The sequence below is a fragment of the Pituophis catenifer genome, unplaced genomic scaffold (genome assembly GCF_029215685.1).
Source record: "Pituophis catenifer annectens isolate HBS135680 unplaced genomic scaffold, rPitCat1.0.hap2 SCAF_2, whole genome shotgun sequence".
Classification (NCBI taxonomy): domain Eukaryota; kingdom Metazoa; phylum Chordata; class Lepidosauria; order Squamata; family Colubridae; genus Pituophis; species Pituophis catenifer.
In genome coordinates, this window is record NW_027256882.1 from 31,029,707 (window position 1) to 31,053,882 (window position 24,176).

Sequence of the window (24,176 nt, forward strand, 5' to 3'; positions counted from 1 at the left end):
GCACAGATTCATCTATTGCACCAATTGTGACCTTTCCTGGACTGGGAGGCCTTACAAATGGGTCACTCATGCCTTGGTCACCACCTGTTTCGATCACTGCACCGGCCCACCAAAAAACTTCAACTAGTCCACAACGCAGCAGTGGACACAGTAATGGGTTGTCCAGTACTGTGTTGTCCATGTAACATCTTTGTGATGCAAGCTGAACTGGATTCATTTCTTTAAGGTGCAATTGAAAATGTTAGTTATGATTTAAATATAATCATTTATTATAGCAATAGCACTTAGAATTATATACCACCAGACAGTGCTTCATACCACTCTCAGTTTACAGTGTCAGCATATTTCCCCCAACAATCTGGGTCCTCATTTTAACAATCTAAGAAGGATGGAAGGCCGAGTCAACCTCAAACCCTCTCAGAGTTGAATTCCAGGCTGAGCAGAAACAGCTGGCAATACCGCATTCTACCCACTGAGCCACCAGGGCACCTGTCATTATTGCTCTGCCTTTATTATTTTTGCATCCATCTGTTCTACCAGGTCAGATAGGGTGGGCACACTCTTAGTCCCTTGCCTTAAATATTGCCATCTGATGTGAACTAGGAAGTGAGCCTTTTCCGTTGCAGACCCTGCCCTATGAAACACTCTTCACCCTGAAGTTTGGCAGGCTTTTATCCTCCTGGTAAAGAACTACCTTTCCACCTAAGTACCGGGATAAGAAGAGAGGACTCCACATCAGAAGCTTGATTTGGAAGCAGGTGTTTCTTTATATTTATTGAATTTATAATTTATGAATTCACTTGTGGTGAATTTCTTCATTTTAACTCCTTGCAAGGTGAAACATAACCACTTTTGAGGATAAATGGCACCAGTCATGAACATAGTTGAACAAAAGCAAGAATCTCCTTTTTGGCATTCCCAAATGCCACCAACCTTGCAGGGCAAGTGCATTTTAAATGTGGAGCCTTTGCATTTTGCCATTTGCACTATATGGGGTTTATTAGTTTCTCTATGAAAGTTTTATTGCTGTAAATCGTGTGGAGTCATATGAGATAGGATAGCATAGGACAGGACAGGATAGAATTCTTTATTGGCCAAGTGTGATTGGACACACAAGGAATTTGTCTGAGAGCATATGCTCTCAGTGTACATAAAAAGACAAGATACATTCGTCAAGTTAGGCTGCATATACATTTTGTTACTGAATAAAAATACATGAATACCTACATATTTATATCCTTTTTTTATTATATGTAGAAATAAGTGAGGACAGCAAACATTGCCTAATATGGATCCCTACACTATCCTATCCTATCCTATCCTATCCTATCCTATCCTATCCTATCCTATCCTATCCTATCCTATCCTATCCTATCCTATCCTAATTTTCACTAAAAAGAATCATACAAGAAATTAAAAGGTAAATTGCTCAGCTGGGTTTCCAATGAGAGATAATTAACCAAATTCAAGATTCCTCTACACACTTCAAATTTCGCCTCAAGTGCAATTTCTTGTGTGTGACAAGGGAGCAATGTTGTCCAAAACAATATTTGTCTGCAATCTGGGAACTGGAATGCTTACTCCCCTATGTGTATCCTTACATGATTTATAAGGCTAGACCTAGTACTGAAATCCTTCCCACAATCTGGACACTCATATGGTTTTTCTCCTGTGTGACTCCTCTGGTGTACCACTAGCTTGGAATTATGCTGGAAACATTTCCCACAATCTGGACACTGATAGGGTTTTTCTCCTGTGTGAGTTCCCTGGTGTACCACTAAGTTAGCTTTCTGACTGAAACTTTTCCCACAATCAGGACATTCAAAGGGTTTCTCCCCTGTGTGAGTTCTCAGGTGTGTCAACAGCTTAGAATTCCGAGGGAAACTTTTCCCACAAGCTGGACACTCATACAGTCTCTCTCCTTGGTGAGTCTTTTGGTGCTTCACCAGTTCAGACTTGCAATTGAAACTTTTCCCACATTGTGGACACTCATACAGTTTTACATCTGTGTGAGTTTTCTGGTGTATCACTAGATGGAAATTCCAACTGAACCTTTTCCCACAATCCAAGCACTCATATGGTTTTTCTCCGGTGTGAGTGTTCTGGTGTTGCAGCAGGTTGGCAGTCTGATTGAAACTTTTCCCACAAAATAGACACTCATATAATTTTTCTGCTCCATGCGTCCTCTGGTGTATTACCAGGTTAGAATTCCGAGTGAAACTTTTACCACAATCCACACACTGATAATGTTTGTTCCCTGTGTGAGTTCTCTGGTGTATCAGCAGGTAACAATTCTGACCAAAACATTTCCCACAATCCTGACATTTATATGGTTTCTCTCCTGTGTGAATCCTCTGGTGTTTCACCAAGGCGGAATTCTGACCGAAACTTTTCCCACAATGACATTTATATAGTTTCTCTCCTGTGTGAGTTCTCCGATGTTTCAACAGGGCGGAATTGCAACTGAAACCTTTCCTACAATCTGAACACTCATACGGTTTCTCTTGTGTGTGAGTCCCCTGGTGTATCACCAGGTCACAATTCTGACTGAAACTTTTCCCACAATTTGGACACTTATATGGTTTCTCTCCTGTGTGAGTCCTGTGATGTCGCACAAGGTTGGAATTTTGAATGAACCTTTTCCCACACTGCAGACACTCATATGGTTTCTCTCCTGTGTGAGTCCTCTGATGTTTCAACAGGGCTGAATTGCAACTGAAACCTTTCCTACAATCTGAACACTCATAGGGTTTCTCTTGCGTGTGAGTCCTCTGGTGTTTTACCAAGTAGGAATTCTGACTGAAACTTTTCCCACAATAATGACATTTATATGGTTTTTCTCCTGTGTCAGTCCTCTGATGTTTCACCAGGTCGGAATTACAACTCAAATCTTTCCCACAATCTGAACACTCATATGGTTTCTCTCCCGTATGAGTCCTCTGGTGTTTCACCAGGTAGGAATTCTGACTGAAACTTTTGCCACAGTCACAACATTTACATGGTTTCTCTCCTGTGTGAGTCCTCTGATGTTTCACCAGGTCAGATTTCCGACTGAAATCTTTCCCACAATCTTGGTACTGATATGGATTTTCTCCTTTGTGAGTCCTCTGGTGTATCTTCAGGCGACAAATCCAATTGAAACTTTTTCCACAGTCGGAACACATATATGGTTTCTCCTGTGTGTGAGTCCTCTGGTGTATCACCAGATCAGAGTTGTGTGTGAAACTTTTCCCACAATCAGGACATTCAAAGTGTGTCTCATCTGTGTAAATCCTCTTGTATCTTAGCACATTGGTGGTCATGCTTAATTTTTCGTCGCATTGGAAGTACTGCTAGATTTTCTCTCATGTATGGATCATGCCATGAATTATGAGGAAACTTTTCTGAATAAAGTGTCAGCGTTCCAGAATAACCCCCAACTTTTGCTACACTGCAAACATTTGTTTCATTTTTCACTGGGTGGATCCCCTTATGCATAGTGAGCTGTGATCAGCAATCTGTGTTTTTCTTAGAATAGGCACTCTGTGGGGTCTTTACAACACTGATATTTTGGGATTCTTGAGGAGGCCAAAAATATTTGTGATTTCTTACTTGGAGGGATATTTTTTCTTCCCACTGACCTCCTGGTATTTCCTTCTTTTTCTTTATTTGGAAATTATCCTCCTTGACTTTTCATGTAATGTTTTCTTGAATTGTAGATACTGAATTTTTTTCCAGGTGAAAACTTTTTTCTTTTTATTCTCTCCCTTGTCTCTCATCTGCTGAGGAAGAAAGAGAGTCTTTACAATTTGCGGAGAAGGTAGAAAAGATTTTGATTGATGGCTTGTTTAACATTTTAATGCTTCTTCTCATTCTCTGTGGTCCAGATTGCCCTTCTTGGCATCCTCTTTATCTGTAAGATATATATTAATGAATTAAGTTTCATGATTGTTTAATACTAGCGCAGTACACAAGAAAGCTGCAAAAATACCCCATACATTTGCATGAAAAAAACAAACACAAAAATTGTAGTTCAATCTCATATAATTCTCTTTTTGGCTTGGATAGATCACACAAATATGCCTGCGTATTCATGCAGAAATAAAGACCTATGAATTTATGCACGTATATTTGTTTTAGTGTGCAAAATGTTCCCAAAGTGCATTTGCTCAAGTTTTATCTAAGTTTAGAAAGATGCAGACAATAATGGATGAAATGGTGCCCAAATCCTATGCAAGGTGTAAACCATCTCTTTTGCCCATGAAACCCCTCTCACTTTCCATCAAAATAACATGTCAATAATATCACAAGGAATCAAGTGTCATGTAAAAGGATGAGGGAACTGAGCGATTAAGAAATATGAAAACTAAAGAAAGTGTCCTAAATCTCCCAGCAGAAAATCACAGGCAGCAGTTTTAAGTCGTGCGGCATAAGGATAACAAAATTTGGGGAGGGAAGGAATATGCAGCAGCAGCCGCTACGTTTCAGCTTCGTTGCTTGCTCTTGCTTCCAGGCCGTGGAGGAACCCAAAGGGCCCGACTTGCTCCCGGCTTCTCCTCCGACCTTCCCTCCACTCACCTCCCAGGAGCCTCTTCGACCCCTTGAAACAGCACAAGAGGCTCCGCCGACACCATGATCCTCCGGTGGATGAGCCGGAAGAGGAAGTTCCTCTGCCCTTCACCTCGTCTCCTCCATATTCTCTCTGGCTATCTAATACTCTATCGTTTCAACTCGTTCCAGCCCAGCCTCTCTCCCTTGCCTAGAATAGCTCTGTCGCCATTGCTTTGTAGACGGGAGTGTTGTTTCTCTGTAGCGCGCCATCTAGCGACACAAGGCGGAAGGACATGCTTTCTCTACCCGAAGGCGTTTGAAGATGTTCTCGTTGATTCCGTGCTTCCTTGAGTGCCAACAAGTCCTATTTGACTCCCATCGAGCTCATCGGTAGCTTTTCTCCCTGAGGCTCCATCCCCAAACCTTTTCTTTCAGGTCCCCCAAGAGGGCATCCATTGCCCCTGGAGCTGCGCCCGAAGCTTCGTTTGCCGGGAACGGGAAATAAACCAAAGCAAAGTTCTCTTTTGGAAAGCGGGTGGAGGGGGAGGAGAGAGAAATGATGTGCAGATTGGAAAGGAGAAAGCGTACCTTCCTTTTGTTCCAGGCTCTTTTTCGTCGGGCGGGAGCAGGGGGTACAGGATAACTCCTGGAAACGTGCCTCTGCAACTTAACGAAGCTGTAAAAATGAAGCTTCACCCCATGTCTCTCCTGGGATCCCCCCACCCCCACCCCCAATGAAATTCCTCACTTGCCAGGAAAACATGTCAATAAAGTCACAAGGAATCAAGTGTTACCTGAAGACTGAGGGAACTGGGCAGTTCAGAAATATGAAAAATAAAGACTTTAAATCTCCCAAATCTCAAATTCAGAATAGAGCTGGAAGGGTCTTTATAGCTCTTTTAGCCCAACCCCCTGCTTAAGCAAGAGACCCCCTACCATTTCAGACAAGTGGCTGTTCTGTCTTTCCTTAAAAACCTCCAGTGATGGAGCACCCACATCCAACTTCTGAAGGCAAATTGTTCCACTGGTTAATTGTTCTCTCTATTAGTAATTTCTCCTTAATTGCAGGTTGCTTTTCTCCTTGATTAGTTTCCATCCACTGTTCCTTGTGGTGCCTTTTGGTGCTTTGGAAAATAAATTGAGCTCCACCTCTTTGCAGCCCCTCAAATATTGGAATGCTGTTAAAATGTCACCCCAGTCCTATTTTCTCTAGACTAGCCGTACCCAAATTCTGCAACCCTTCTTCATGTTTTTGTCTTATTTTCTTTAAATTTTAAGTCTCCCCCTCTCCCAGCAGAGAATTACAGGTAGAGGTTTGACCTTGATGAATGTAAATCACCGGGACCTGATTGACTACATCCCAGAGTTCTGAATAGCTGACAAATGTTATTTCGGAACCATTGTATCGTATCCTTGAAAAATCTTGGCACACTGGGGAACTACCAGCAGATTGGAAAAGAGCTGGTGTAGTCCCCATCTTCAAAAAAAAAAAAAAAAAAAAAGAGGGGGGAAGAGACACAGGAAACTACAGACCAATCAGCCTAACATCACTATCTGGAAAGATACTGGAAAAAAATAATCAAAAAACAGACGTGTGAACATCTAGAAACAAATAAAGTTATAACTAGTAGCCAGCATTGGTTTTTTAAAAGCAGATCATGCCAAACCAATTTTATTTCATTTTTTGATAAGATCACTAAGTTAGTACACCAGCAAAATGCTGTGGACATACTATACTTAGATTTCAGTAAGGCATTTAACAAAGTAGACCACAATCTACTTCTTGGTAAACTAGAAAAATATGGGATAGCTAGCATCACCACCAGATGAATTTGTAGCTGGCTGACAAACTGTACTCAACGAGTAGTCCTTAATAATACTACTTCTACATGGAGGGAAGTAAGCAGTGGGGTGCCACAAGGTTCTGTTTTAGGCCCAGTATACTTCAATATCTTCATAAATGATTTAGGTGAGGGAATAGAAGGAGAACTCATCAAATTTGCAGATGACACTAAACTAGAAGGAACAGCCAACACCCCAGAAGACAAGCTCAGGATCCAAAAAGATCTTGACAGACTTGAACAATGGGTCCTATCCAACAAAATGAAATTTAATGTGGAAAAAAGCAAAGTTTTACACCTGGGCAGAAAAAAACAAAGGTAGAAGTACAGATTAGGTGAAACCTGGTTCCAAAACAGTAACTGAGAAAGACTTTGGAGTCTTGGTGGACAATCACTAAAACATAAGTCAGCAGTGTGCAGCATCAGCAAAAAAAGGTTGTCAAAACAGGCATAGAATCAAAATCAAGTGAAGTATTAGTACCGCTTTTTAAAGCCTTGGCAAGACTACACCTGCATTCAGTTTTGGTTACATTACAAAAAAGATGTTGAGACATTGGAAAAAGTGCAGAGAAGGTCAACGAAGATGATTAAAGGCCTGGGGACTAAAAACATATGAAGAATGGTTGCAGGATTTGGGTTTGGCTAGGCTAGAGAAAAGGACCAGGGGGGACATGATAGCAGTATTCTGATAACAGTGTTTGAGAGGCTGCCACAAAGAAGAGTGGGTCAATTTATTTTCCAAAGAAACAGATGGCAGGACAAGAAACAATGGATGGAAACTAATCAAGGAGAGAAGCAACCTGGAATTGAGGAGACACTTCCTAACAATAAGGACAATTAACCAATGGAACAGCTTGCCTTCAGACATTGTGGGTGTTTCATCATTGGAGGTTTTTAAGAAGAAACTGGACATCCACTTGTCTGAAATGGTACAGGATCTCTGGCTTGAGCAGGGGGCTGGATTAGAGGACCTCCAAGATCCTGATTCTGATAAATACAATAAATTTGGGAAGAGAAAGAATATGCTGCAGCAGCCAACATGTTTCAGCTTTGTTCCTTCGCTGCTTCTACACCGTGGAAGAAACCAGGCAGCCCTATTTTCTTGGGGCTTCTCCTCCGGCCAGCCCTCACAACTCACCTTCCAGCTGCTGATCATCTTCCAACTATCTGACATTTCTCAGATTTTTTAATGAAGTGCCATTTTCCACTCTTAGCAACCACGTCCATAACTTTTCTCTGACAATCTAGCCCTGGTCTGTTTTTTTGGGGTCTCGAAGGAACGCCCTTATCGTCACTGCAACTCAGCCAGGAGCTTCTTATGGAAAAACTAAACCAAGGAAAACTTGCCTTACAACTTAGCGAAGCTGTAAAAGTGAAGCTCGGCACTTTGTCTCTTCTGGGATTTTATTTTTCTTTTCTTTCCATGTTTACTTAAGTAGCATGGTATTTCCTATTGAAGACCTATCCCTACTTAGGAATGGATATTCTGGTGCCAATTGCTGTGACAACCTGAGAACTACCCATATTTTTTTTCCAAGCCCAGGAGAGGGCTGTAAGAGTCATTTCTTCCCCTTCTGGACCGTTGACATCCTGATTGGCTGGATACCTCCAACAGCAGTTTGCATAAAAAAAATCATGAGTCATGTGATCAACTTTATCGACTGAGCTGGTGCATAACCTGGGGGTCCTCCTAGACTCACAGATCCTGCTTGAGATCATAGCTGGGGGAGGGGCTTTGCACAGATTAATCAGGTGAGGCAATTGTGCTCTTTCCTGGATCGGGAGGCCTTGCACACGGATTACTCTTGCTCATACTACACTGACCACCCAGAAACTTCAACTGGTACAGAAAACAGCAGCACACACAGTAATGGAGGCCTCTAGGTAGCCCACGTAACATCTTTGTAGTGTGAGCTGCACTGGATTCATTTCTTTTTTTCTTTTTTTTAAATTTGATTTATATGCCACCCTTCTCCGGAGACTCAGGGCAGCTTACAATGTGTTAAGCAATAACCTTCATACTTTTGTATATTTATACAAAGTCAGCTTATTGCCCCCACAAACTGGGTCCTCAATTTACCTACCTTAGAAAGGATAGAAGGCTGAGTCAACCTTGAGCCTGGCGAGATTCGATCTTACTTTAATTGCAGACAGCTGGTGTTAAATTACAGTGCTCTGTCTGTTGAGCTATCCAGGCTCCTAAGATCATCACCTTTAAAGCATTTTTTTTTATTACAGCAATAGCACTTAGGCATATATATCACCTCACAGTGCTTCATAGCACTCTTGGCTTACAGTGTCAGCATATTGTCCCCAACAATCTGAGTCCTCATTTTACTGATCACAGAAGGATAGAAGGCAGAGTCAACCTCAAGCCACATCAGGATTGAACTCCAGGCTGTGGGCAGAATCAGCTGGCAATACCGCATTGTAATAACTATGGCACCAGGGCACCTGTCATTATTGTTCCATCTTTATTTTTGCATCTATCTGTCCTTCCAGGTCAGATAGAGTGGGCACGTTCTTAGTCCCTTGCCTTAAATATTGCCATCCGATAAGAGCTAGGAAGTGAGCCTTTTGCGTTGCAGACCCTGCCCTATGAAACACTCTTCACCCTGAAGTTTGGCAGGCTTTTATCCTCCTGGTCTTCCATAAAGAAAAACTAGCTTTCCCCCTAAGCACAGGGATAGGAGAGGACTGCACGTCAGAAGCTTGTTTCGGAACCAGGTGTTTGTTTATATTTATTGAATTTATATGCCGCTAATCCTGTGGTGAATTTCTCCAATTTAACTCCTTGCAAGGTGAAAGATAACCACTTTTGAGGCAGAATGGCACCAGGCATGAACATAATTGAACAAAAGCAAGAATCCCCTTTTTGGCATTCCCAGACCATCCAAATGCCATCAACCTTGGTAGAACTGTCCTGTATTTGCAGGGCAAATACATGTTAAATGTGGAGCCTTTGCATTTTGCCGTTTGCAATATATGGGGTTTTTGGTTTCTGTATTAAAGTTTTATTGCTGTAAACCATGTGGAGTCATACAAGTTAGGCTGATTTTGTTACTGAATAAAAATACATAAATACATACATATTTATATTCCCCTTTATTATATGTAGAAATATGTCAAGGCAACAAACATACCTAATACAAATCCATGTATTCTACTCTACTCTGCTCTGCTCTACTCTGTATTCTACTCTACATTACAACTATAATAAAACATGTTTCATTAAAAAGAATCATGCAAGAAATTAAATGGTAAATTCCTCAGCTGGGTTTCCAATGAGACAAGAAACTAAATTCAGGATTCCTCTACACACTTCCAATTTTGCCACAAGTGCAATAATTTCTTGTGTGTGATAAGGGAGCAATTTTGTGGAAAACTATCTTTGTCTGCAACCTGGGAATTGGAACGGTTACTCCCCTATGTGTATCCTTACATGATTTATAAGACTAGACCTAGTACTGAAATCCTTCCCACAATCTGGACACTCATACGGTTTTTCTCCTGTGTGAGTCCTCTGGTGTACCACCAGCTTGGAATTCTCCTGGAAACATTTCCCACAATCCGGACACTGATAAGGTTTTTCTCCAGTGTGGGTCCTGTGGTGTACTACCAGCCTAGAATTATGCTGGAAACGTTTCCCACAGTCTGGACACTGATATGGTTTCTCTCCTGTGTGGTTTTTGTGGTGTATCACCAGGTTAGATTTCTGACTGAAACTTTTCCCACAATACTGACACTCATACGGTTTCTCTCCTGTGTGAGTCATCTGATGTACCACCAGGTTGGATGTCTGACTGAAACTTTTCCCACAATCCAGACATTCATATGGTTTTTCTCCTGTGTGTATCCTCTGGTGTACCACCAACTTGGAATTCTGCTTGAAACTTTTGTCACAATCCGGACACTGATATGGTTTCTCTCCTGTATGAGTTCTCTGGTGTATCACCAGCTTGGAATTATGTGGGAAACATTTTCCACAATCTGGACATTCATATGGTTTCTCTCCTGTGTGGTTTTTCTGATGTATCACCAGGTTGGATTTCTGACTGAAACTTTTCCCACAATAGAGACACTCATATGGTTTCTCTCCTGTGTGAGTCCTCTGATGTTTCACCAGGTCGGAATTGCAACTGAAACCTTTCCCACAATCTGGGCACTTGTACGGTTTCTCTCCCGTGTGAGTTCTCTGGTGTATCACCAGCTTGGAATTCTGCTGGAAACTTTTCCCACAAACTGGGCACTCATATTGTTTCTTTCCTGTGTGAGTCCTCTGATGTTCCACAAGGTGGGAATTCTGCTTGAAACTTTTCCCACTATCCGGACATTCATATGGTTTCTCTATCATGTGACTCCTCTGGTGTATCACCTGGTCAGAATTCTGAGTGAAACTTTTCCCCCAGTCAGCACATTCAAACAGTTCCTCCCTAGTGTGAGTCCTCTTCTGTCTCACCAAATTGGTTTGCATGCTAAATATTTTGTCACAATGGAAGCAATGATAGAGCTTCTCTCCGGTATGGCTCCTTCCATGAATCATGAGGGAGCTGTTCCAAGTAAAGCTTTTGTCTCTCTCCAAACATTTGTATAGCCTTTGCCTGGCTGGATCCCCACATGCATATCAGTTGTGATCTGTAATCTGTGTTTTTCCCACAATAGGCAGTCTGTGGTGGGTTTTTCCCAACATTGATATTCTTGAATTCTTAAAGAGGCTAAAATATTTTTGATCTCTTACCTGGTGGTTGTTTGGTTCACTCTTTCCTTCATCAAAGGCCTGGCAGTTTTGGCTATCCATGGAACATATTTCTTCCCACTCACTTTTCTTTATTTAGAAATTATTCTCCTTGACTTCTCATATAATGTTTCCTTGAGTTCCACGTATTCTATTTTTTCCAGCTCAAAACTTTCTCCTTTTTACTCTCTCCCTTGTCTTTCATCTGTTGAGGAAAGAGAAGAATTTTTAAACTTTCTGGAGGAAATGGGAAAAAATGTTGATTGATGGCTTGTTTTGCATTTTAATGATGCTTCTCATTCTCTGTTGTCCAGCGTGCTCTTTTTGCCATCCTCTTTGTCTGTAAGATTCATATTAATGGGTTAATTTCATTATTGTTTAAAAAATGGATGCAGGACATGTGAAAGCAGCAAAAAAAACCACACCCCAATATATGATTACGAAAATATCAAAATTGTAGTTTAACCTCTAACATTATGATTCATTTGGCAAGATTGTAGTTCAATTATTGACTTAATTATAAAATTCTCCCTTTGATTTAGATACAGTATATATCACACACATATGGACACATAGGCCCACAGAAATACAAAGCCATAAATTTATGTATATAGAAAATTTATCGGTGTTTCAGTGTGTAAAGTATCCCAGAAGTGCATTATTTAATTTTAGAAAGGTAGGGACAGTAAGTGCTGAAATGGTGCCCAAATCCTAATGCAAGATTTAAAGCATCCATTTTGCCCATGACACACTTTACTTGCCAGGAAAACAACATGTCAATAAAGTCATAAGGAATCAAGTATTATGTGAAGACTGAGAGAGATGGGCGGATATGAAATATGACAAATAAAGATTTTTTAAATCTCCCAAATCTGAGATTCAGAATAGAGCTGGAAGGGTCCTTATAGGTCTTCTAGCCCAATGCCCTGCTCAAGCAAAGAGCCTGTAGTACAGTGGACTAAGCACTGTTATTAACATCTGCTGCTTGCAATTACTGTAAGTTCGAATCTCACCAGGCTCAAGGTCGACTCAGCCTTCCATCCTTTCTAAGGTAGGTGAAATGAGGACCCAGATTGTGGGGGCAATAAGATGACTTTGTATAAAAAAAGTATGAAGGCTATTGCTTAACGCATTGTAAACCGCCCTGTGTCTCCGGAGAAGGGCGGCATATAAATTAAAGCAAAAAAAAAAAAGCAAGAGATCCTATACCATTTTAGACAAGTAGCTGTCCAAGTCTTTCTTTAAAAGCCTCCCATGATGAAGCACCCACAATTTCTGAAGGCAAGCTCTTTCTCTGCTTAGTTGTCCTTACTCTCAAGGAAGTTTCTCCTCAATTCTAGGTTGCTTCTCTCCTTGATTAGTTTCCCTCCATTGCTTGATTTTCCAGTTTCAGGAGGGTGAGCTGAATCCACAAAGGGCGGTAAATTGCTGCAGTGCTACCATCAAACAGATCAGCCAAGGCATTGGGGCAGGGTGATGGTGCCTCCGCACCGTGGCCCCTGTATGATCCACCCTGCTGTCCAACATCATCCTCCAGTGCTGCTCACCCTACATTTGTGGCACAGCTGGAGGATGATGTTGGACGGCAGGCACTATGGTGCGGCGCCACCCCTGCCCCACCCCATGCCTCGCCTAATTCATTTGGTGGTACCGCTGCAGCAATTTGCCGCCCTGAGTGGATTCAGTGCACCCACCTGAAACTGTCTGCAGAAAAATTAACGCCGTCTCATCCAGTTGGCCTTTGGGCACAGCAACGGAAAGAGCCTTGGAGCCTCGAGTGGGTTTCTTGCCTTTTTTCCACTGCAGGAGTAAAGTGAAGAAGCCTGGACGGGCAAAGCTAGAGAAGTGGCATAGGGACTATGGTGTGGCGCCAACCCCACCCTGCCTCCTGCCTCGCCTGATCTGTTGGGTGGTAGTGCTGCACAACCTCATCAACAAGATTGCCAAAAGAGACACCGAGAAGAAGGAGGGGAAGGGGAAGGAGGGATATAAGGATAGGAAAGATGACAAGGAAAAGGGAAAAAGCGAGGCCAAGAAAAAGAAGAGAAGGAGAAGAAGTGGTATTAGTAACCAGGTTTTCTATTTGTAAATTAAAAGCATTAAGACCTGTGCCCGCCACCTCCTGTGCTGCCCACCCCCACGGCTGACAGTGGGGGTGAGGTGACAGCGGTACAGCAGCGGCAGGAATACCAGCCATTGCTGCAACAACCAGCAGTGGAACAGGAGCAGCGGCAGAAGGCGCCTCGCTGGCCGCCGCTCCCAGGTGAGACAGGGAAGGGGCTGCTTCAGTCACTGTCCTGTCAATCAGGACTCTGCAAGTCTCACTGCCCCAACAGTTTGCTTGGTCACCCATCCGGACAGGGTCCATGCAGAGATGGGCGGCCTTCTGGGGCCCGAGGGGAGATGCGGCTGCAGGAATGATGGGAAGTGTCCGGCAGGAGCCAGCAGTCTCCTTTCTTGCAGGGAAGGCAGGGCAAGGCCGGCCGACATTTCACAGGGCAGCCTGCCTGTTTTCCCCGCTCTGTACTCCACCCTTCCACAATCCAATGACAATCCAATTCAATTAGTCCTCACTTAGTGACTGCAATTGGGACTGGCATCTGTGTCACTAAGACGCCTGACCATTAAGCATGGTGTCACATGACAGTGCCAACCTGTATCTGCTCCTTTGCCATTGTTTAACCTAATCACTGACTGTGGGTTGTTAAAGGCAATTTCACATAACTGTGACTGGCGACTTCTTGCCAGCATCCCCTGGTCAGAAGATAGCTGGGAAGGTCACAAACAGGATCATAAATGTGCATCTGTGGTAGAATGGGTACAACTCGTCTTCCTGCGCCTTCAGAACCAGAGCAAGTGTTGAAGTGCAGTCACTGAAAAAATACCACCATGGCCACAAATTTGTTTATAGGTAAAGGTAAAGGTTCCCCTCGCACTTATGTGCTAATCGTTCCCGACTCTAGGGGGCGGTGCTCATCTCCATTTGAAAGCCAAAGAGCCAGCGCTGTCCGAAGACATCTTTGTGGTCATGTGGCCGGCATGACTAAACGCCAAAGGCGTACGGAACGCTGTTACCTTCCCACCAAAGGTGGTCCCTATTTTTCTACTTGCATTTTTTACGTGCTTTCGAGCTGCTAGGTTTGCAGAAGCTGGGACAAGTAACGGGAGCTCACCCCTGTACGCGGCACTAGGGATTCGAACCGCTGAACTGCCGACCTTTCTACCGAGAAGCTCAACGTCTTAGCCACTGAGCCACCGCGTCCCTGATTTTATAGTGCCATAGTAACTCTGAAGACTCAAGGAAGAAATGGTAAGCGAGGACTGACTACACAAGTGAACCTCACAAAAGGTCCTCAACAGCTTTTTTTTTTTTAATTGCTGCCTTAAGCATAGTTAAATCTGGTTAATACATTAATGAGGCTACACTAGAAAATACCATGTTTGTTAGCTAAACATGGAAGTGGCATCCCCACATGCCTCCATCCTCCTATAGGTGAGCTGGAAATTCCTCTGCCCGTAATCTCTCCTACCAGGGTAGATTTTATTTAAACCAGGGGTCTCCAACCTTGGCAACTTTAAGACTTGTAGACTTCAACTCCCAGAATTCCTCAGCCAGCAAAGCTAATCACTAGTAAAAAGGCTTTATTTAAATCATCTGGATTTAAATAATAATTTTTAAAGAGTAACTGTCATCTCTGTCCCACAGTGGCTTCTCCTCTGACGCGCTGTTGACTCACTGACAGTCCCATTCACTTTAATAGGATGGCTGGTGATGCGGCAGTGACACAACAAGGTGGGGGACATGGCGGGAAGCAGGTGAGTGGATGCCCGCTAACAGACGCTGCCATGATGGATCTGAAATGACAGGTGCTCTTTAAATGTAAGGACTCATTCTTGCTGGTAGTTAGAATCTTTAATATTATTATTTGCAAACAAAATGAAGGCTTCCTGTTTAGCTTGCAGAGCTTGGATTCATTGAGTTTACCAAAGGTGTAAATATTGTAGAATATACAGCCTCTTGCTACATAACTAAACTCCATTTCATGCTGAATAAACTAAATTAATGTCTCTTAAAAAGAAAACTCTCTTTAGACAGATTTTTACTCCAAAAGCATTTTATTAAAATACATTTGATAAAAATATAAAAAATCCAATTTAAAATTTAAAAATCCTATTTTTTTTAAATTTAAAAAAAAAACATGGATTTTTATCCGCCCTGTCTCCTCCACATCCTTTCTAGCAACACTCGCTGATTTTAACTCCTTCACTCCCCTTGGATGTCACATCTCAGCCACCACTAGACAGTTTTCCAGGCCTGGGGATGCATGGAGACTATTCCAGCCAGTTCTTCCTGTTGTGGGTGCAGGAAAACTCCCCAAAACTACCTCTGCAACTGAGAGAAGCTTGAAGAGTGAAGCTTGATCCTAATTAGCTTCACAAGATTACCAGCTGCTGCATCAGTTTTAAACGTTTGCTAACGTCATCCCATTAATAAAAGAATAAAATATGGGACAAAACGTTGAATTTTCCCCCACCCCCCATTGCTTCCAAGCACATCTAGATGGGAGATATTATTTTTCCATCTGCATTCTTGCAGGGCCTAAATCTCACTAGAAGGCAGAATTGCTCTGAGGAGCCAGTTTCCAGAGGAGTCAAGATTCCAGCATTGAATATTCCCAGGCAGCTTGGGCAAAAGATTTGGAGGGTGCTAGCTGATAGAAAGTTGATCTAAAATGTCCTGGGCTTTAATATTTGGCTCACAATTCCTCTCCCAGGCCCAGAAATGAGCAGGCCTGGAGACCATCCACTTGCCCGTAACTCTCAGCTGCTGGCCTGGGACTCCTATCTCTTCCCACATCCAAATCAAATGAGGTCCTCACTTAATGACCCACGGGGTCCTGGAATTGCAACAGCAACTGGAACTGCCAAAATTGCCCTCACGAAACAATGTGGTCATGTGATGTCATTTTTTATAACCACATTGCATGACAATGGAAATTCTGGCACCAATTGCTGTCACAACCCGAGAACTACCCATATTTCTTTTACAAACTCAAGAGAGGGCTGGAAGAGTAATTTCTCCCCTTCTGGACAGTTGGCATCCTGGCTGGCTTTATACCTCCAACAGCTGTTTCTTATGCATAAGAAAATCATGAGAGGTTTTCCTGGTGGAGGAGTTTAAGGCTTTGCTGAAGATTAAGGTCTTTTGTATGTGCAGCTGAAGAGGGCAATGAAAGGTTGGCAGTTCAACTCACCCTCTGCTTCCAGCTCTGACTTTGCCACCTGGAGAAAGGGCTGTGAAGGAGAAAGGCACCTGGGCCCTTCTCAGTCTGGCTTCAGGTTGAGGCACATCACCAAAATGCCATTGGTTGCAATTCTCATGGACTTTTGGAGGGTTTGCGATAGACAGGATGCAACCATTATGTCCCTTCTAGACCTCCCATCAGGTTTCAATACCATCGAACAGGATATCCTTCTGGACCAGCTTTTCAGGACTGGAAATGGGAGGCATTTTATTACAGTGGTTCTATTTCTGCCTCCATGGCTGGTTCCAGTGTGGGTAGAAAGGGACAAGTCTTAGCCCTGAAATTTGGGATGCCCCAGGGCTCAAGCCTTTTGCTGTTGCTTTTTCATATCTACATGGAACTGCCGGGGAGGCCATCCACCTTATACCGAATTATGTACAGGTAATCTGGCACTTATAAGATTTCATTTAGTGACCATGTGATGGCTAAGTATTGGGGACAAAATTGGGATATTCAAAGAAATGAGTGGTATAACGAAATTTGGAGTATGGCAACAAATTATAAATTAACAAGAGAAATTAAATTTTAAAAAGGGATAATTAAAGTAAATTATTATAATGAAATATGGGGGTGGAAGGCAAAGGGAATAAACCTACTCAAAAATATATGTTGTTTTGGAGCGGATAAGGGCACAATTGAAATATATTATATATCTTTTAGTTGTTATAGAAGAAATATAAGGGAAAAAATGTTCTCCAGGGTGTGTGTGCACTGTAATATTTGTATTTTTTTCCTCTTTTTTTTTTGTATTTAGAGTTACAGTGGAACCTCTGGTCACAACCATAATTTGTTCCATAAGTTTGGTCTCAACCCAATTTGGTTGTGACCCGAACCTAACCAAAATTAATGAAGCGGCCACACGTGGGGCACTGTTGTTTGTAAACAAAAGGATATTTGCCCAGAGGTTCTACGGTATATGTATTATGTTTGTATTATTTGTATGCAAAATAAAAAAGTCTTAGCCCTGAAATTTGGGATGCCCTTAGACTTAAGCCTGTTCCTGTGGCTTTTTCACATCTACATGGAACGGCTGGGGAGGCTATCCAGCCGATGATACCAAATTATGTAGAGGTAGTCTGGGACTTATAAGATTTCATTTAGCGACCATTTGAAGTTACAACAGCACTGAGAAAAAATGACCATTTTTATCATAACCATTGCAGCATCCCCATTCTCACATGTTTAAAATTCAGAAATTCCATTCTATTCCAAAAAGAATCATAAGAGAAATTAAATGGTAAATTGCTCAGCTGGGATTCAAATGAGAGACACATTTCTTCTACACACATCAAATTTTGACTCAAGTGCAATTTCTTGTGTGTGATAAAGGAGGAATTTTGTGCAAAACCATTTTCGTGTACAATCTAAGTATTTGAATGGTTACTCCCCTATGTGTAACCTTACATGATTTATAAGGCTAGACCTAGTACTGAAATCTTTCCCACAATCCGGACATTCATAGGGTTTCTCTCCTGTGTGAGTCCTCCAGTGTATCACCAAATGGGAATTCTGATTGAAACATTTCCCACATTCAAGACACTCATATGGTTTTTCTCCTGTGTGAGTCCTATGATGTTCCACTAGATGGGAATTCTGACTGAAACATTTCCTACAATCTGGACACTCATATGGTTTCTCTCCTGTATGAGTCCTCTGATGAATCACCAGGTTGGAATTATCCTGGAAACTTTTCCCACAATCCAAACACTCATATGGTTTATCTCCTGTGTGAGTCCTCCGATGTCTCACCAGGTGGGAATTCCGACTGAAACTTTTCCCACAATCTGGACACTCATATGGTTTCTCTCCTGTATGAGTCCTCTGGTGAATCACCAGGTTGAAATTATCCTGGAAACTTTTCCCACAATCCGAACACTTATATGGTTTTTCTACAGTGTGAGTCATCTGATGTCTCACCAGGTGGGTATTCTGACTGAAACTTTTCCCACAATCTGGACACTCATATGGTTTCTCTCCCATATGAGTCCTCTGGTGAATCAACAGGTTGGAATTATCCTGGAAACTTTTCCCACAATCCGAACACTTATATGGGTTTTCTACTGTATGAATCCTCTGATGTCTCACCACGTGGGAATTCTGACTGAAACTTTTCCCACAATCTGGACACTCGTATGGTCTCTCTCCTGTATGAGTCCTCTGGTGAATCACCAGGTTGGAATTCTGACTGAAACTTTTCCCACATTCTGGACACTCATATGGTTTCTCTCCTGTATGAGTCCTCTGGTGAATCACCAGGTTGGAATTATCTTGGAAACTTTTCCCACAATACGAACACTCATATGGTTTTTCTACAGTGTGTGTCCTCCGATGTCTCACCAGGTGGGAAATCTGACTGAATCTTTTCCCACATTCTGGACACTCATATGGTTTCTCTCCCGTATGAGTCCTCTGGTGAATCACCAGGTTGGAATTGAGACTGAAACTTTTCTCACAATCCGGACACTTGTATGGTTTCTCTCCTGTGTGAGTCCTATGGTGTACCACCAGGCTTGAATTCTGAGAGAAACTTTTCCCACAATCACAGCACTTATATGGTTTCTTTCCTGAATGAGTCCTCTGATGAATCACCAGGTGGGAATTCTGACTGAAACTTTTCCCACAATCTGGACACTCAAATGGTTTCTCTCCCGTGTGAGTCCTCTGGTGAATCACCAGGTTGGAATTCTGACTGAAACTTTTCCCACATTCTGGACACTCATATGGTTTCTTTCCTGAATGAGTCCTCTGATGAACCCCTAGGTGGGAATTCTGACTGAATCTTTTCCCACAATCTGAACATTTATATGATTTTTCTCCTGTGTGAGTCCTTTTGTGTATCACCAGGTCAGAATTCCTAGTGAAACTTTTCGCACAAGACGGACATTCAAAGAGTTTGTCCCCAGTGTGAGTCCTCTTGTGTCTCACCAGATTGGTCTGCATGCTAAATCTTTTGCCACATTGAGAGCACTGGTTGAGCTTCTCTTCAGTATGGGTGCTTCCATGAATCATGAGGAAGGTTTTTTGAGTAAAGCTTCCATCACACTCCAAGTATTTGTATGGGTTTTCACTGGGTGGATCCTCTCGTCCATAATCAACTGTGATCTGCAATCTGTGTTTTTTCCACAATAGGCAGACTGTGGCGAGTTTTCCCACACTGATATTCTTGGACTCTTGAGGAGGCCAAAAATATTTCTGATATTACTTGGAGGTTTTTGATTCAAGCCAGCCTTTCCTTCGTGAAAGACATTCATTGATACCTGTCCATTTTGGCTGTCCAAGGAACCTTTTCGTTTCCACTGACTTCCAGTTATTTCCACTTTTTCTTTATTTGGATCTTATCCCCCTTGACTTCTTAGGTAATGTTTGCTTCAGTTCCATATACTCTATTTTTTCCAGCTCAAAACTTTGGTCTTGTTATTTTCTCCCTTGTCTCTCATCTGCTGAGGAAGGAGAAGAGTTTTTAAACTTACTGCCCTCCCCTCAGAAGCTTCATTTCGGCCTGCAATGTGCCAGGAACAACCGGTGGAGGACTGAATGGAGCTCCGGAGGGGCTGCTTCACCCCTCAGAAGCTGCATTTTGGCTGGCAACGTGCAGGACGAATGTTGCAGAGCCTTTGTAGTTGTTCATAAGGGCAAACATAAGTGGTGCTGCAAGAGTCGTAGTTTTGGGACTTGTTCGTAAACGCTAGGTGGCCCTTATTACGTAGCTTTGAAAGTTCGCTAGGGGAATACTCGTAACCTGGAGACTACCAGTACAGGTAATCATCCACTTATAACAGTTCTTTCAAAAGAACTTGAAGTTATAACAGCACTGAAAAAGTACCTTATAACCAATTTTTTTGACACCTACGGGTCTTGCAGCATCCCTGTGGTCATGTATTGAAAATTCAATCGCTTGGCAATTGACTCATGACTAATATTTACCATATTTTTCAGAATATAGAACACACTTTTTTCTCCCCTGAAAGTGGGTGAAAATTGTGGTGCGTCTTATACAGTGAATGTTGCTGAAGCCCCGCCCACCATTCGGCCCCCACCCTTTGGCCATTTTTGGCCTCTGCGCGTCGCGTTTTTGGCTTCCACACGCTCCATTTTAGACCCATTCCAGGCTCTGGGAACCACCACAGCACATTGCTGCCGATCGCTGCCTTCGCGCATCATGTTTTCAGCCTCCGCATGCCCCATTTTTGGCCTCCCCGCTGCCTGGAACCGGCCAAAAACCCAACATTTAGAGGTGGCGATTGGCGGCGATGTGCTGTGGCGATCCCCACAGCCTGGAACAGGTCTAGAACGGAGCACGTGGAGGTTGAAGACGCAATGTGCAGAGGTGGCTGTGCTGATCTCCGCAGCGTGGAACAGCTGAATCAGGCTGCAATAATGTGCTGAAGTTGATCAGCCTATTTGCTGTAGATGCTAGCCAGATGAATACCAATGTATGCTGGTAGGCAGAGGCAGAATTTTTTTTTCTTGTTTTCCTGCCCAAAAACTAATGTGCGTTTTATAATCCGGAGCATTTTATACTCCAAAAAATACGGTATATTATACCCCTGTGCCCTGGGATAACATGACCCCCTTTCGCAACCTTCTGACAAGCAAAGTCAATAGGGAAGCCAGATTCACTTCAACAGTTTGATTAACTACTGCAGTGATTCATTTAACAAGTACGCCAGGAAAGGCCATAAAATGGGGCAAACTGACTTAATATATGTTTCAGTTAGCAACAGAAATTTTGAGCTCAGTTGTGATCATAAATTGAGGATTAACTAGAAAGAAATACAGAACAAATTCTTGAAGTGCCCACCCATGTTGCTTCCGAACACATCTATTGTGCTTCCCTGAAAACGAGACCCAACCAGAAAATAAGCCTTAGCTAAAGTGTCCTGTGTTGATGGCTCTCAAATCACCCTCAAAACCTCTCTACATCCCAACATTTTATGACTGATTTCCTTTGGCTCCAAAGGATTTAGGACACAGAAGCCCCAACAGGCCAGAGGCGCCAAGGGATCTAGCCTCACTCCTGCTCATCAGGGCCATGTGTAAGATTTTAAGTCTGCTAAATGCCATGTGTTTCTGTATTTTCCTTAGCACAGAAATCTCCATTAAGTCAAAGTGAGTGAGACACAGCAAGGTCTAGAAAAAGGGAGCTGGAAAAGAAGCTGCCTGTATTTGGTAAACTAAACTAAGACACTTTGGGAGCCTTGTAAAAAGAATGGTAGTAAATCACACATATATACATGCCTATTCACACAGAAATACACAACTAAGAATTTGTTCATGTGAACCATCATGCAAAATGCCCCAGAAGTGCATTCACTCAATTTTTTTTTGATCCAGTTTTGGAAAGGTGGGGGGACACTAACAGATGAAATGATGCCCAAATCCTATGCAAGATTGAATGCAGCCGTTTTGCCCATGAAACTCCTCGCTTGCCAGGAAAACATCATCTCAATAACATCACAAGGAATGAAAGTGTTACGTGCAGGGCGAGGGAGAGAGGCGGTTAAAAAATATGATTTTTTTAAAAAAAATCTCCCAAAACTCCCAGCAGAAAACCACAGGCAGCTGTTTCAAACCATAGAGCATAAGGATAACAGCGTTTGGGGGAGAGAAAGAATATGCAGCAGCAGCAGCCCCCATGTTTTAGCTTTGTCCCTTCGCTGCTTCTACCTACAACATGGAGGAACCCAAAGCGCCCGAGTTGCTCCCGGCTTCTCCTCCGACCTTCCCTCCACTCACCTCCCAGGAGCCGCTTCCACCTTCCAAGCAGCACAGGAAGCTCCGCCGACGCCATTATCCTCCCCGTGGGTCAACCGGAAGAGGAAGTCCCTCTGCCCTTCGCCTCTTCTCCTCCACATCCCCTCTAGCAATCCAATACTTTATCGTTTCCATTCATTCCAGCTCAGCCTCTAGATCCCACCCCCAGTAGACTATCGATGCCACTACTATGGTACTGTATTCGCTGCTGTTTTAGGCGCGAGAGTCGCTTCTTTGAAGTACGCCATCTAGCGACATAAGGTTGAAAATCACGCTCGTTCTATTTCTACTCTAAAGCAAAATGTTTTCATTGATTTCCGTGCTTCCTTCGCTGCCATCCAGTCGCATCCGACTCGTATTCAGCACATGGATAGTTTTTGTGCAGGACAAACTATCCTAAACCTTTTCTTTCAGGTCTCCCAAGAGGGCACCCACTGTCCCAGTTGCTCAACCTAAACCCAAGGAAAGCGTCCAAGGCGGGCGAGTGACTATAACAGCCAACCAGAAAGTGGACCTCCCTTATGGGCTGGTGAAGATTGTTCCAGCCAGTTTTTTGTCTTAAGGGGTGCAAGCAGGGGTGGGTTCCGGTGGTGGGTTGCCCCCCGGTTCGCACCGGTTCTATAGAACTGGTAGTAAAACCGGCGGGAGGCTCCGCTCACTGACCCCAACGTTATCAAAATGCTTCTGCGCATGCGCAGCAGAAGAGAGCGTGCATGAGAGGCAAAGCATGCGGCCCCGCTGCAAACAGATAGTAAGCTTTACTACTACTTAGCTTTACTACCGGTTCGCAGTGGGGTGCGCATGCTCTTCTGCGCATGCTCAGAAGCGTTTTGGTGACATCGGGGTCAGTGGGCGGAGCCTCCCGACGGTTTTACTACCTGTTCTATAGAACTGGTGTTAACCAGGGGCAACCCACCACTGAGTGCAAGACAACTCCTTGAAACTTGCTTTGGCAAAAGATTGAAGCTGTAAGAATGAAGCTTGACCCTACTTAGGTTCACAGGTTTAGGCAAGTGCTGTACCCTAAAAGTTCATGAAGTTTTTGTTTCTGTGTGGCCCTAAATGGTTGCCAGCTTCATGCTATTAATAGAATAATTAAATACTGGAGCAACTCTGAAGTGCCTCTGAGCCACCTCTAGATAGGAGGTAGATATGATCTTCCTGTCTGTTTCATCGGGGAGTCTAAATCTTCCTAGGCAGTAGAATTGCTCAGAGCAGCCTCCCCAATTCCCAGCATTATTATCTTTCAGCCTCATTTATTCCCAAGCAGTTCGAGCAAGACACTTAGAGGAAACCAATTTGCAGAAAGCTGGTCTAAGAATTCCTGTCCTTTTTTTAGCAGTGGTTTTAGGGGAGGTCAAAACTTCTTTAAATCCTACAATTTGATGAACGAGTTCTTGTGGCTCTACTGAAGGATGGTGGTGGGAGCCTTATGCTTTGAGGCTGCTTTTCTTCACCTCTAACTTGAGCTTCAGTCAAGGCAGGGGTGAAATCCAGCAGGTTCTGACAGGTTCCGGAGAACCGGTAGCGGAAATTTTGAGTAGTTTGGAGAACCGGCAAATACCACCTCTGGCTGGCCCCAGAGTGGGGTGGGAATGGAGATTTTGCAATATCCTTCCCCTGGAGTGGATGGGAATTGAGATTTTGCAGTATCCTTCCCCTGCCACACCCACCAAGCCATGTCCACCAAGCCACACCCACAGAACCGGTAGTAAAAAAAATTGGATTTCACCACTGAGTCAAGGTGGAGGGAATTATGAACAGTTCTAAATATCAGTCAATTTTGGGAGAAAACCTTCAAGTCTCTGCCAGAATCCTGAAGATGAAGAATAATTCCACCTTTCAATAAGTTAGATCAGGGGTGTCAAACTCAAGTCGTTACATGAAGTATCACAACTTTTCCCCCATTTGCTAAACCGGGGATGGGCGTGGTCAGTAGGTGACGCATTCGGCTCAAGGGCCGGGAGTATGATACCCCTGACCTAGAACATACTTCCAAGTCAATAAAAC

The 24,176-nt window shown here is 43.2% G+C and overlaps 3 protein-coding genes across 5 annotated transcripts in view; all 3 read right to left on the reverse strand.

The window, feature by feature from the left end:
* The window catches only part of LOC139312022 (zinc finger protein 135-like), a 37,906-nt gene extending 15,695 nt beyond the window's left edge, over positions 1-22,211 (reverse strand). Inside the window, exon 1 of the mRNA XM_070936543.1 lies at positions 22,149-22,211. The gene's annotated coding sequence lies outside the window, so the exon portion shown is untranslated. The remainder of the gene's footprint in view (positions 1-22,148) is intronic.
* Positions 1,229-22,218, reverse strand: LOC139312020 (zinc finger protein 271-like). 2 transcript variants are annotated; one of them, XM_070936539.1, is made up of 3 exons: positions 22,149-22,218; positions 11,110-11,311; positions 1,229-3,892 (listed from the first exon to the last, which is right to left on the reverse strand). In XM_070936539.1, the coding sequence occupies exon 3, from the start codon at positions 3,300-3,302 to the stop codon at positions 1,578-1,580; it is 1,725 nt and encodes a 574-aa protein (XP_070792640.1). In that variant the 5' UTR covers positions 3,303-3,892; positions 11,110-11,311; positions 22,149-22,218; the 3' UTR covers positions 1,229-1,577. The 2 variants fall into 2 exon arrangements, with proteins under 2 accessions (XP_070792640.1, XP_070792641.1); XM_070936540.1 differs by lacking the exons at positions 11,110-11,311; positions 22,149-22,218 and adding an exon at positions 4,558-4,626.
* The window catches only part of LOC139312025 (zinc finger and SCAN domain-containing protein 2-like), a 40,778-nt gene continuing 26,109 nt past the window's right edge, over positions 9,508-24,176 (reverse strand). The window contains exons 1-2 of one of the 2 annotated variants that reach the window (XM_070936548.1): positions 17,910-19,499; positions 9,508-10,581 (exon numbers count right to left, since the gene is read on the reverse strand). In XM_070936548.1, coding sequence (XP_070792649.1) covers positions 9,790-10,581; positions 17,910-19,421 — 2,304 coding nt within the window. In that variant the 5' untranslated portion in view covers positions 19,422-19,499 and the 3' untranslated portion in view covers positions 9,508-9,789. Of the gene's footprint in view, positions 10,582-16,985; positions 19,500-24,176 lie in introns of those variants that run through there. The other variant, XM_070936549.1, reaches the window with a different exon arrangement.

What these genes read in the sequence shown, in the direction of transcription:
- LOC139312020 (XM_070936539.1), bottom strand. Translation starts at nt 3,302, where the DNA reads ATGACCACCAATGTGCTAAGATACAAGAGGATTTACACAGATGAGACA.